Raw genomic sequence first — 12,080 nt, 5'->3', positions numbered from 1 at the left:
AGCCAACCCCTGACACTACTAACGATACTCTGCTATGCTCACAGACAAGAGCCTAGCATAGCTGTCCTCTGAAAGTCTACACCCAGCAGCAGAACAAAACAGATGCTGAGATTCACAGTCAAACATTGGGCAAAGTGTAGGGAGTCTTGTAGGAAAGTGGGGGGAAAGACAGAAGGACCTGGAGGTAATAGGAGCTCTACAAGAAGACCAACAGAGCCAACTAACCAGGGCCCAGAGGGGCTTCCTGAGACTGAAGCATCAACCAAAGACCACACATAGATTGGACCCAGGCCCCCTACAAACATGTAGCAGATGGGCAGCTCAGGCTTCTGGTAATGGGAGTAGGGGCTGCCTTTGACATGGACTCACTTACTAGCTTTTGATCACTCCCCGTAATGGGACTGCCTTACCAGGCCTCAGGAAAAGAGGACATGTTCAGTCCTTATAAATTGGGGTGGGGGTATAGGAGGGCTCCCCTCTTATGAGGAATAGGGGAGGAATGATGAGGGGACGAAGGAGGGAGGGGGATGGAAGGAGAGGAGGAGGGGAATACAAGTGGAATGTAAAGTGAATAAATAAATTAATTTAATAAAAATAAAGAACACTCTCCATTCTTAGGAAGGGTCAAGTCATAGGCTTTTGCCCACACGTGGAAATGAAATTAGGTTTTAAGAAGACAGGAAGAGTTAAATATACTCAAAGGCAGCTGGGCATGGTGGCACACATGTTTAATCCCAGCACTGAGGAGGCAGAGGCAGGTGGATCTCCATGAGTTCAAGGCTAGCCTGGTCTACAAAGTGAGTTCCAGGACAGTCAGAGTTACACAGAGAAACCCTGTCTCAAAAATACAATAAAAAATATCCTACTTGATATATATCAGCTGGGCTGGATTGACAAGCCCCTAGCACAGCATGCCATTGGGCAGATCTGTGTTTTGTTTTGTTTTTCCTAGAGAGCTAAGGATGGACCTGCCCTAAAGGTAGGGAGCATCACACCATAGGCTCAGGGCCCAGATGGATAAGGGAAAATTGGTGGGATGGGGAGGTAGTTAAGTAGGTCAAGTACTTGCTACAAGAGCATGAGGACCTAAGATTCATCACCAGAAAAGTTGTCAAGTGTGGTAGTACATGCTTTAAATCTCAGCACTGAGGAGACAGAGCTAAGTGGATCCCTCTAGTCTAACTGATGAGCTCCTTTTTCCAGAGGAAGACCCTGTCTCAAAACACAAAGTGGAGAGATATGAGGAATCACACCCAAGACTGACCTCTGGCTTGCACAGGTACCTGTATACATGAACACCCACACACATGAGCACACACAAACACAAAGTAGGAAGACGAGAGCCCAGACTACAGACATGCATTCATTCATATGCTCATTCATATTCATTCTCTTTCTGTGTTCCTTCCCTCACTCCTTCCCTTCTGGCTGCCATGAGCTGCTATTCTGCCCTACTATACTCTTCCCACTATGAGAGACTATATCTCTGAGTCCGTGAGCCAAAACAAACCATTCTTCTCTCACTGTTTTCTCAGATACTTAGTCACTGGGATGGAAGACTACTACATGTGTTTTCCTGTAGTCACATCTAAATCCCCTTCCAGTAGGGTGATCAATCTCTAGTTCCAGCAAAACAGGATGGCAGCTATTTAACTGATGAAGATTTGAGGGGGAAAAAAAAAAAAAAAACAACCTCACTTCTCCAGGCACAGGGAGTACCCATTACCCATCAGATTCTCCCCCTCTGCTCACTTAGCAGAGAACTAAGCTGAATAAAAATCAAGTTACTGCCAGTCCCTATGAACCAAAGTGTTAGAAAACAAAAAAACAAAACAAACAAACAAACAAACAAAAAACTAGGGAGAAGAGAGAAAGATAAAGTTGACTCCTTAAAATCTGACCTTCACATACATCAACAAAAACTATTCTAAGGCTGGGGAAATAAGGTTAAATGCACATAAATTTGAACATACCCTCTTTAGAGTAGAGATCATTAACTTTTGCTACCTAAGGTAGACAAACAAACAAACAAAAAGTAAAACCGAACATCTAGAAGAGATTTCAGTTTGTATCATCTGCCAGGGCAAGAGTGAAAGTAAAAATACATGATGCACTCCAACCACACAAGAAGTTGAGAGGATGAAGAAATCAAGATTGGTGTTTGGGCCCGGCATGGTGGTGCACACCTGTAATCCCTGCACTTGGGGAAGCAGAGGCAGGTGGATCTCTGTGAATTTGAGGCCAGTTTGGACTACAAATGAAGTCCAGGACAGCCAAGGATACAAAAAAAAAAAAGAAAACTGTCTTGAAAAGCCACCACCAACAAAAAGATCGGTATTTGGGTTAACAGAGTTTTGAAATGTTTCAAAGGACAAGAATAAAATATAGCCAGCATCAAATGAAACATAATTTTTTGGCAGGCAAGATGGATTAGGAAGTAAAGGTGCTTGCTGCTACATGTGACAATCTGAGTTTGATCCTTGGTACCCACACAGAAGAAATGGAACTGCTGAAAACTGTTCTCTGATTTCCCAAAGATGCTGTAGCACAAATGTACCATACACATACACATGAGCACAGAGAGTAAACATACATGTAATAAAAAAAATTGAAAGAAAAATAATTCAAGCAAGTTAACAGGAGCTTATTCTGCCTCTTGGCCATCCCCAGCAATGGGCTGTTTTGAAATAACTCCTAATCTCAGCCTGTCACATGTTTCTGAAGAAAATGGGACCTAATAATAACACTTAGATTAGTTGGTATCCATAGGAAAAAGAACGGGAAATGCTGGTTGCCTTCTCCTTCTCCTGTAACTTTATTTCTGCTCCCCTTTATTTCTCAGTTGGCCCACTGAACTAGTCATCTCATACAGGAAAGGCTAGACCTACTTGTCATTAAGTCAACATCATAAGACATAGCTTCATGAGGGCAGGGGCCATTCTGTTTGTGATACTAAAAACAAAAGCAGCCACTAACAGGGACTGAGCACTTAATTATGTGCCAAATGATATTTTAAGCACTTGTATGCCATCTAATTATCTAATTAATTGTAACAGCTTTACTGAGCTAAGCTGCAACAACTTACTAACATACATACAATGCAACTGTTTTCAGCATAAACACAGAATTGTGGAACTATCACCATTTACCTAGTATAAAAATTGTCTCCCCACTCTGAATGGAAACCCTATTCCCATTAATTGGTTTACTCAACAAATCTCCAATCCTCCCCAGCCCTAGGCAATTATCAGGCAACTTCTTATCCCTATCAATTTGCTTGTTCTTGATATTTCATATCAACATCTCATTTAATCTTTCCAACAACCCTCTAACTAAGTACAATTATTTGTCTCACTGCAGAGATGAAGGAACTGAGGGTAACAGAGATTAAGTGGCACCCTTAATCAATGTCACAGAGCTAGGAAGAAGTGGGGGCAAAAATGACCCTATCCTTTCCTCCCTGGGTCCCAAATGGCCAAGGCCAGTAGTCAGTCATCTTTAAAGAACCAGGAAGAACTGCTCCTTGGGGAAGAGCCTGTGATTAAGTGATTTCCTTCACCGATACTTTCTCCTGCTTTCCAACCTTATTTTGAATAATGGCTTCCCTGGTCCCAAGGATGAAATAATTTCCTCTATCCTATGGCCTTTCCAGGTGAAAATATCATATACAGAGAACATGAGTTAAAAAGGGAAAACCTCCCAGTCATCAGCTCTGCTCACACAGCTAAGCTGCTCAAGAACACTATCTAGGACTGGGGAGAGAGAGGGTCAAATGCAGCAGAGACCCACAAGTGAAGCAGAGCCTTGGGAGTTCTAGGTCAGGCACTGGCACTCACCTTGGACCCCAGGGAACTCCGGACCATGGGCTTCTCATGTGGCTGTGGTGGCAGCTGTGGTTCTTCCTCAATTTCCTTTTCTTTGCTACACTTGACCTTTTTGGGTGGCAGAGATTCTGTCTCTTCATCTGGCTGCCAACTGTTCTTGCAAGTAAAGACCCCAACGCTTTCTCGCTTCACTCGAGCTTGCCCAGCTTTAGCCCGAACTTCAGCCTGGCCCCTCTGGGGAGCTGCTGGGAGACTGTCAGCCCGGAAACAGTTAGCTAAATTGAAGACCACATCACCATCCACTTTCTCCATTTTCACCCGCCCCAGATCCACCTGACTTCCAAGCTGCGAAAGGTCTGTGCTGGGACCCCTCTTACTGCTTGGAACCACATCTAAAATGAGTTCCTTAGAGTGGCTGTCATGAGGTAGCAAAGGCAGCTCAGGCATCTTGCACAAGTTCTGGGAGGTGGCCAGGACCAGCTCATGGGACATATAGGTAGCCAGCACTTGGTTTTTAGGCTTTGCGTCTCCTGCCAACTTCAGGCCACAGGCAGCCTGGGCGCCTTCCATCTTAGGAGTACTATCAGAGCAGAGGTGGCTCTCAGATTCCTCAGATCCCTGATTTACTCCAATGTCCCCACTGCTAGGCTGAACAGACAGTGCCAGAGTCCCTGTCTGAGGGCTGAGAGTCAAGAGGACAGGGCTGACTTGTTCTTCATAAGGCTTGGCAGCAATTCGGCAAGTTTTCTTCTTTGTGACGGCATCCTGCTCTGGAGCAAAGGGGCCTCCAGGTCGTGGCTGTCCCTCAGGAAGGCCATGAACAGCTTCACTGGAACCAAGGGATGACACACCAGAAAACTCAGAAACAATGCTGGTGGGTCTGATAGGCACCCCCTGACTGGGGGTTAGTTGCCTGGCACTAGAAATGCCAATAGAAAGCAGGGATGCTTGGTGGTATGGTGACCAGCCAACAGGCAGGACCTGGGTGCTAGTGGGTTTCCCATTGATGGAACACCGTGGGTACATATTTGCCAGCCCTGTAGGTTTCCATAAAGACAGTTCCTTGGTTTGGCAGCCGGGAAGCCCAGGGGCAATGCGGGCTGGGGTATAACGGGATTTGACTGTGCTTGGCTGTCCCTCAGCACCAGCCTGGCTGCCTTTCTTGCCACAAGTGGCACCAGTGTTCTTAGGCTCTCCTTGATCAATGATGGAGATAGGCTCCTGCTTAGGGAGATGACGAGGATCTCGGTTAAGGCCCAGGTTAGGGTCCTTGTTTAACAGCAGAGATGCAGGAACTGGGTTGGCCACTCCTACATATGTGCCAGGAATGGTGCTGATCAGAGCAGTTGAGTTTTTTACCCAGGTGCTTGGGTCTCCATTCCTTACCATCTCTGGAAAGACAACAAAAGGTGAAGACGTGGAGCCCAGGCAGGAAGTGACACTGCTGCCAGCAGCCTGGGTTGTGCGCTGAGACCTAGACAGGACTGTGGAAAGTAGGGCTTTGCTGCTGGTGTGCACAGGGGTCAACACAGGCATGGGAGGTGTTTTACGCTGGTTCGGTAATGGAAGCTTCTGGCGGTTGGACTTGGAAGAAAGGTCAAGAGGCATCTCGCTGCACTCGGGTGGAGAGGCCATCTCTCTCTCCAGCTGTGGAGGTGACTTGAGAGGAGAGAAGGTAACAGAAGTCCCTTCTGTTTGTTGCTCAGTGCCACCTGGCATCTTGGAGGGGTGTGGTGGGACTGAGCTCCCACTGGGGGCTGGCAGCAAAGGCTGTGAAGTTGGAAGCACCTTGGCAGAAGCAGCGGTGAGGGAGGTATCTGCCAAAGGTCCAGGGACTCCATCAGGAGCAGGCTGGCTGTTAGTGCTGCTGGATGGGGAAGTACAGGAGAGCCTGTTCACCTCTAAAGAGACCAACTTTGAATCTGAAGCCAAAGGTCGGGCCACAGAAAATGCATATGGATAAGAGCGGAGCTCTGGGGAGGCCAGCACACCTGGGAGACACCTATCCTGCAGGTAAGATGGCAGGACTGGGAGTGTGAGCGTGGAAGAGACTCCCAGAGTGGTTGGCAGTGTAGCCACACTGAGTGGCTGGCCACAACTTGGAGGTGGGATGTATACCAGTGGCTGGTTAGGAGTCAGCACTGTCCCTGGCTGAAAAGACAGAGGGACTTTTTGCATAGTTGGTGCCTGAGCTGCAGGAAAACACACTCGACTCAAACTGAAGGAGGCTGGAATGGGTGCTGAGGTGGGGATGGCAGCTGGTGTGGCAGCCGGCATGGGCGTGGGGGCTGGAGTAAAGATTGGGGCTGGGGTGGGTGCAGGCACCGGTGTAGGAGCAAAGGCAGGAATAAGGGTGGGGGTAGAGGGTGGGCCAGAGGATGGGGTTGGAGTGGGCATTGGCACAGATGGAGGGGCAGGAGCTGCTGGAGGCGTGGATGCTGGCATGGGAGCTAGAACTGGAGTTGGGACAGAAGCAAGGACCAAAGTGGGAGCCGAAGGAGGCACAGGAGCCTGGATCAGAGCCAAGGGAGGTGCAGAAACAGAGACTGTGAGAGGAGTAGGAGCAGGAGCCGACAGTGGCAATGAGACTGAGTGGGGAGTAGACACTGGCACAGGCACCAAGACAGAGGCTGACACAGAGAGAGGGTTTGAATCAGAGATGAGAGTAGGCACCGAGGGGGGTGCTGGAGCTAGAGCGGGCACTGGTGCTAGGGGAGGAGAAGGAGCTGAAGCTGAAGCTGATGTGGCAACTTGGACTGGAACTAGTCCTGAGTGGGGCACTGGGGCTGGGACAGAGAGGGGAACTTGGAATGGATCGGGAACTGATGGGGTCACAGAGGTCGACCCAGGGGCAGGAGGGCAGATAGGTGCTGGCAGCTGACTAAAGTTAGTGGTAACTAGAGGCAGGGTTCCCTCCACAGGGACTCCAGTTCCCAGAGTTGCCAAAATGAAAGTATTCTTCTCCCCAACACTGTGCCGAGATTCCAAAGCCTTTACCCCGGCTGGCGAGCAGTCAACCTGTTTGCTCATTTGGGTGCTTAGGGGAGTCCAGGAGCAGTTGGCCCTACTGTGGCTGGCCTCAGTGCTATCAGGAGTGGGTAGCTTAAGCCCGTCTCCTGGGCTGCTCAGTGGCACCAGGAGGCCCTCGGACTCTGCTGTATCCCCAACATAGTCCATTTTTGGCTGGGGATCATCAGGCTGATCTTCTGACCTGTGCCCAAGTTTTTCTGTTGTACTGCCATTTGGGTTTGCCCCTCCGGCACTGCTGCCACTTCCAACTGCTGTGAGCTCCACCTGCAATGACAGAATAGCATGCACATCTTAGCAAGGTACCTGTAGCTAATACAAGTATCCCGAGGCTCCTGAGAAGTAACTGCTATGCAAAGTACAGGGTGTGTGCACAGCAGTCTCTATCTCACCTAGAACTTCTGTCTTCTTGTTCCCATTCACACGATGGCCAAACCAGCCACATGGCCCAAGAAGCTCACCCTTTAACAGGCATCATGTGACAACACACAGCTCCTTACCTTGGAAAAACTGCTGCTGACACAAAACTCCTGAGATCCAAAGTGCTGGCAGTCACCTGTCGTGGACTCCTCATCAGAAAGAGGTGCTCTTCTGGCAGGAAAGACACAACCAGAAAAGGGACATAAGGCTCAGACTTAGACCTCTGACACTTCCTCTAAAAGGTTCTGCTTGCCTAGCTTCCCTCCTATTTCACTGGGGATGGCAGGGTAGTCGAGGGCTCAACGAGGCAAAGCAAGGCTTGGCAAGTTTCTGAATAGGAGCCTTGTCTGACTACAATTTGGGAGATGCTCATTCTTTCTAGTGTTCTCACAAAAAGTGTGGATGAGCCCCACTTTAGCACCTTCTCCTTTTCATTGGAGCTAATCCATCAGGTTGACCATTCAATCCCGGATATACAGGGCACTGCCCAAATCGAAAGTGATGTGAACCTTAAGCCTCAAAGGCATGCAAATTAGTTTTATTTAAACTCCAATCTTATTTCAAGTCTACATGGGAAGTGCCATATTAGGGTAAACCTCTTCCAAAGCAAATCATCACTCCCATTGTGTTTTCAAGTCTAGTCCGAATCTGAATCACCTGTTCAGCTACAGGCTGGCATGTCTGCAGCCCACACACATTCACAGCGCATACAATGACACTGATTTGAGGCCATGTGGTCACTGACACTAAGAGGCTCTTTAAAAATACTCCATTTAGCTGAGCATGTGTCATGTGTCTGTAATTTGAGTACTTCAGAGGTGGAGACAGGAAGGTAAGGAATTCAAAAGCCAGTTGGGCCACGGGAGAGCTCAATTCAAACTACAACAAAAATGCAGTGGGTGTGGTGACACACATCTTTTTAAATCCTGGCACTCAGGAGGCAGAAGCAGGTGGACCTCTGAGTTCAAGACCAGCTTGGACTCTGATCTACATAAGGAATTTCAAGCCAGCAAGACTACACCTTAAGACCATGTCTTAATTCAAAAACAGCAAAACAAAACAAACAACCATTTTTTTCTCCAAAGCAACATTTCTAAAGCTCTACCTGACTCCAGCCAGCATTTTCCCTTCTCACAGTACATGGAGCGCACCAGCCCTTCAGCCTCTCTGCACTACCACATTCTCCCCTCCCAAAGGGAGGCCCTGAAAGCCACAGACTCCATGTTCATGTTGGTATGTGCCATAAGTAAAGGTTTAAGTCCAGAAAGCGGGGTCTCAAAGAAGAAAAACTCAACTGTACCCCTGACCCCAACCCCACCACCTGCTCAAAAAGAATCCTCTAAATTTCAGGGAAGAAAGTTCAAAAACATTATATTGGACAAAACAAACAAACAAAAGGACTGCTAAAGTAAAATCAGAGGATGAGTGCCCACTCAAAGGTTGCTGCTTTAAGTGTGGCAAGAACACACTGGCCCTGTGCTGGGGAGCTTGCCAATAGCACGGCCCCTGGGTGGGAGTGGCTGTAGAGGAGGTAGGGGTCAAAGAACAAAGCTGCAGCAAATTTTCTGGGTGGGCAAATCATAGGGCGGCTTGGCCTGCTCTTTGTTTAGGTTTGCCTGCCATCTCTGGAGCCCTGCCAGAGAACCAATACAGCCTCTGAAGAAAAGTCAGCCCCTGCCTTACCAACCACTCTAGTCTAAAGGATATTTGGGGTGCCTGCAGCCAACTCCAGCAAGGAGTATTACTCCTGCAAATTACTCCCTCCCTCTGACTGAAACAGGGACTCCCAAATTGTACCTGGGGCAAAAGAAGCAAAAATGGCAATGGAGATCATAGCAGGACTCTCCCCATCTTTACAGGGCACCAGAAGGGGCTAATGAAAGGGGAAAGGCTTGTCCCCTTTAAAAAGCAGTTAGGGTGGCAGAAGTGGGAGGGTTCCACTGCTGGAAGTGACTGTTGGTAACAAACAGAACAATTGTAAGGCAAGGGCTTTAGAGGCAGTTGGAGGTCTTGAGAAAGGGGAGAGGGAGGGCCCCAGGGAAAGGGAAAAACACACTTTCACATCAACTCCTGAGAGACCAGAAAAGCAGGAGCTATAAGTACCCAGTCTTGGGCTGAAGAAGCATGTTTCAACTAGAATCACCACGGATGGTTTAGGGGGGAGGGCTTTGGTATTGAGGGGAATTAGCAGTCTCTCCCTCCACAACTCCAGGTGGGAAGGTACCATTTGTTTACATTCTTTCCCCTACTGACCAAGCTCCCTCTCTGCTTGGTGCGCTCCTCCTTGGGCAGAAATACTGCTTCCTTCCTAGTAGAAGCTACTTTCTTGCAACCCAGCAGTTACCAAGGAAGCCTAGAGCCAGGCAGAGAAACTGGTGGTGGCATAGAAGCAGCACTTCTGGCTACTCCAACCATGCCTTAAGCCTCAGCACCAGCCCTCAAGCTCTGGGAAAATGTGTGCGATGATGTTTCAGATCTCCTGAGGGGATGCAAAGCTAAGCAAATATTTAAAAAATATTTTTACAATTCTGCTGAGAGGGGAGCCTGGGATCAGAAAGGCAGTGGTGGGGGCTGGGTCACCTGAGCAAGGTTATGGGGGAACAGGTAAGGGAGAAAGCAGACTAAGAGACCCCAATCAGGACTGGAAATCAGTCCCATTGTTTCTTCCCACTAGAAGAAAGCTGGTATGCTCAAAGCTTTGTTAAACTTAACTAAAACCAGCCCAAACCATTCTGGGCCATTTTCCTAATTATTAAAGATTAACACCTAGACCTGTCACACTCGAACTTTTCAGTTCCTGTTGGGCCTGGGACAGTGTCTAAGAGAAAGATCCAACCCAGAATACATGAGGCACCCTACCTACCAGCCCCTGAGACTTTTTGTATTTGAAGTCCCACTGCTCCTTCAGGACCCCCCCCCCCTTAATTCCAGCCAAGGACTTCCTCATTCAAGGAAATATGGATATTGGCCCTTACTCCAACCTCCTAACCATCTCTCTAGCCTGGGCTCAGATGGCACTGTCCTCTGATATTCCCAAGGAAATGCATCATTCTTGCATCTGGACACCACAGGACCTGTTCCCACCACTCCATAGCACTCACCAGCAATGTACAAAGATGGACTACCAGTTTGCTCTTGTACAGAATGCTTACTGAATGAAGAAATGACTTAATGCTAGAGGCAAGCTGATTTAGCTGGAGGTTTGATTGACGCTGATTGACCACCTGTAGTCAACAAAAAGGCTAAGCCTTCTATTCTATACTCCTTAACCATATTTGATGAAGCTGGACAGATTTTTACAACAGAATTTTAAGTTTATCCCTAAATACAGCTTTATATCTTAAATTTGTAAGGTCTGTAAGTTGCAAAGGATGGGGGAAGGTGGTTTTTACATAGAGTAAAGCTGAACCTGATGGCAATGCTTGTAAGCAATATTTGGGAGGCTAACACATGAAGATTTTTCTTCCTGTGCAGCATAGCAAGACTCTGTCTCTGAAACAGGGTTGGGGCTGGGGTATGGAAAGATGGTTCAGCAGTTAAAAGCACTGGCAACTCTTCAAAGGACCTGAGTTTGATTCCCAATACCCACATGGGAGCGCACAAGTCCACTTCCAGGAGAGTTGATGCCCTCTGCCCTCTTATAGAGCTCTATGAGCACCAGGCATGCACATGAATACACATTTTATATATTTATATATATACAATGTATATGAATATACATTAATATATATGAATACTATATATATATATATATATATATATATATATATTACCAGGCATGGTATCTCACACATGACATCTTTGTATTTGGGCTGAAGCAGGTGGACTGGGTAACAGACAAAAAGAGACCCTGTCTCAAAAAAAAAATAAAACAAAAACAAAAAACACAGAGGGTCCGATTACATTTTAGAAATCAGCTATAATGTGGTAGAAGGTAACTGCAGTAGAAGGTGACAAACAGTATATGGGATCAGAAAAGACAATGTTTAAAAGGTCATCTTAACCACTGGGCATATTTGGTAATTTAGCATTCCAAGAAAGGTCTGTGAAAAGAGAAAATCAGATTTCACATCTGTCTCCCTTCTTGGAAGGGATATAGGATGGCAATGAACCAAGGTAATTTGTCCACTGCTTTTTAATTTCATGGGTTAGCTCTGTTTTACTGAGACAGGGGCTAACTTATATAGCCAAGGCTAGCCTAAAACTTAATAGGTAACCCAAGCTTGTCTAAAATCCCCAGTCCTCCTGCATTAGCCTCCTGAGTACTGAAACTATATATGTGAGGAACCACACCTTGCTTGTACACTAGCTTCTTGAAGGCTCAGACCTAAAGCTCTACATCAGGTTGAACAACTTATGACTAGAACACCATGGCCAGTGCATACTTACAAGGCATGGCTACCACCCTGCCTTGTCAAAGATCATCTCTTAGAATTACCTAAGAACAGACCTCATGAACAAAGGGAAATATTTTTTCCTGCTATGTCCCAGAAAAATTTTGACTTATTTTCATTGGTTTTAATTTTTGTATTCTAAAATTAAATTCCTTTTCAAAGTCCATCTCTAACACATTCCCTTGGTATAGGGACCTTTAAGCTACCAGGTGCTAATGGACTGAGAAAATAAAAAAGGTCTATTCTCCTAACCTTAATCTCAGACAAGTACACACTTCTCTAGTTAGGAACTAAAGAAAAATCTCATTTAAAAACAAAACATAAAACATGAAGCTGAAGGTGTAGCTTTAGTAGATAACATGCTTAGCATTCGTGATTCCCAGCATTCCATCCCTAGTACCCCCCCCACAAAAAA

General features: G+C 46.8%; 1 protein-coding gene across 13 annotated transcripts in view; it reads right to left on the bottom strand.

Moving 5' to 3' along the window:
- Bcorl1 (BCL6 corepressor like 1) overlaps positions 1–12,080 on the bottom strand; it is a 64,842-nt gene that overhangs the window by 30,109 nt on the left and 22,653 nt on the right. For 11 of the 13 annotated variants that reach the window (XM_060375108.1, XM_021662524.2, XM_060375109.1 and 8 more), the window contains 2 exons: positions 7,352–7,442; positions 3,837–7,118 (listed from right to left, as the gene is read on the bottom strand). In XM_060375108.1, coding sequence (XP_060231091.1) covers positions 3,837–7,118; positions 7,352–7,442 — 3,373 coding nt within the window. The remainder of the gene's footprint in view (positions 1–3,836; positions 7,119–7,351; positions 7,443–12,080) is intronic. The other 2 variants (XM_060375113.1, XM_060375115.1) reach the window with 2 other exon arrangements.

This window comes from Meriones unguiculatus, chromosome X (genome assembly GCF_030254825.1).
Source record: "Meriones unguiculatus strain TT.TT164.6M chromosome X, Bangor_MerUng_6.1, whole genome shotgun sequence".
NCBI classification, from domain to species: domain Eukaryota; kingdom Metazoa; phylum Chordata; class Mammalia; order Rodentia; family Muridae; genus Meriones; species Meriones unguiculatus.
This window is presented reverse-complemented; position numbering and strand designations above follow the sequence as displayed.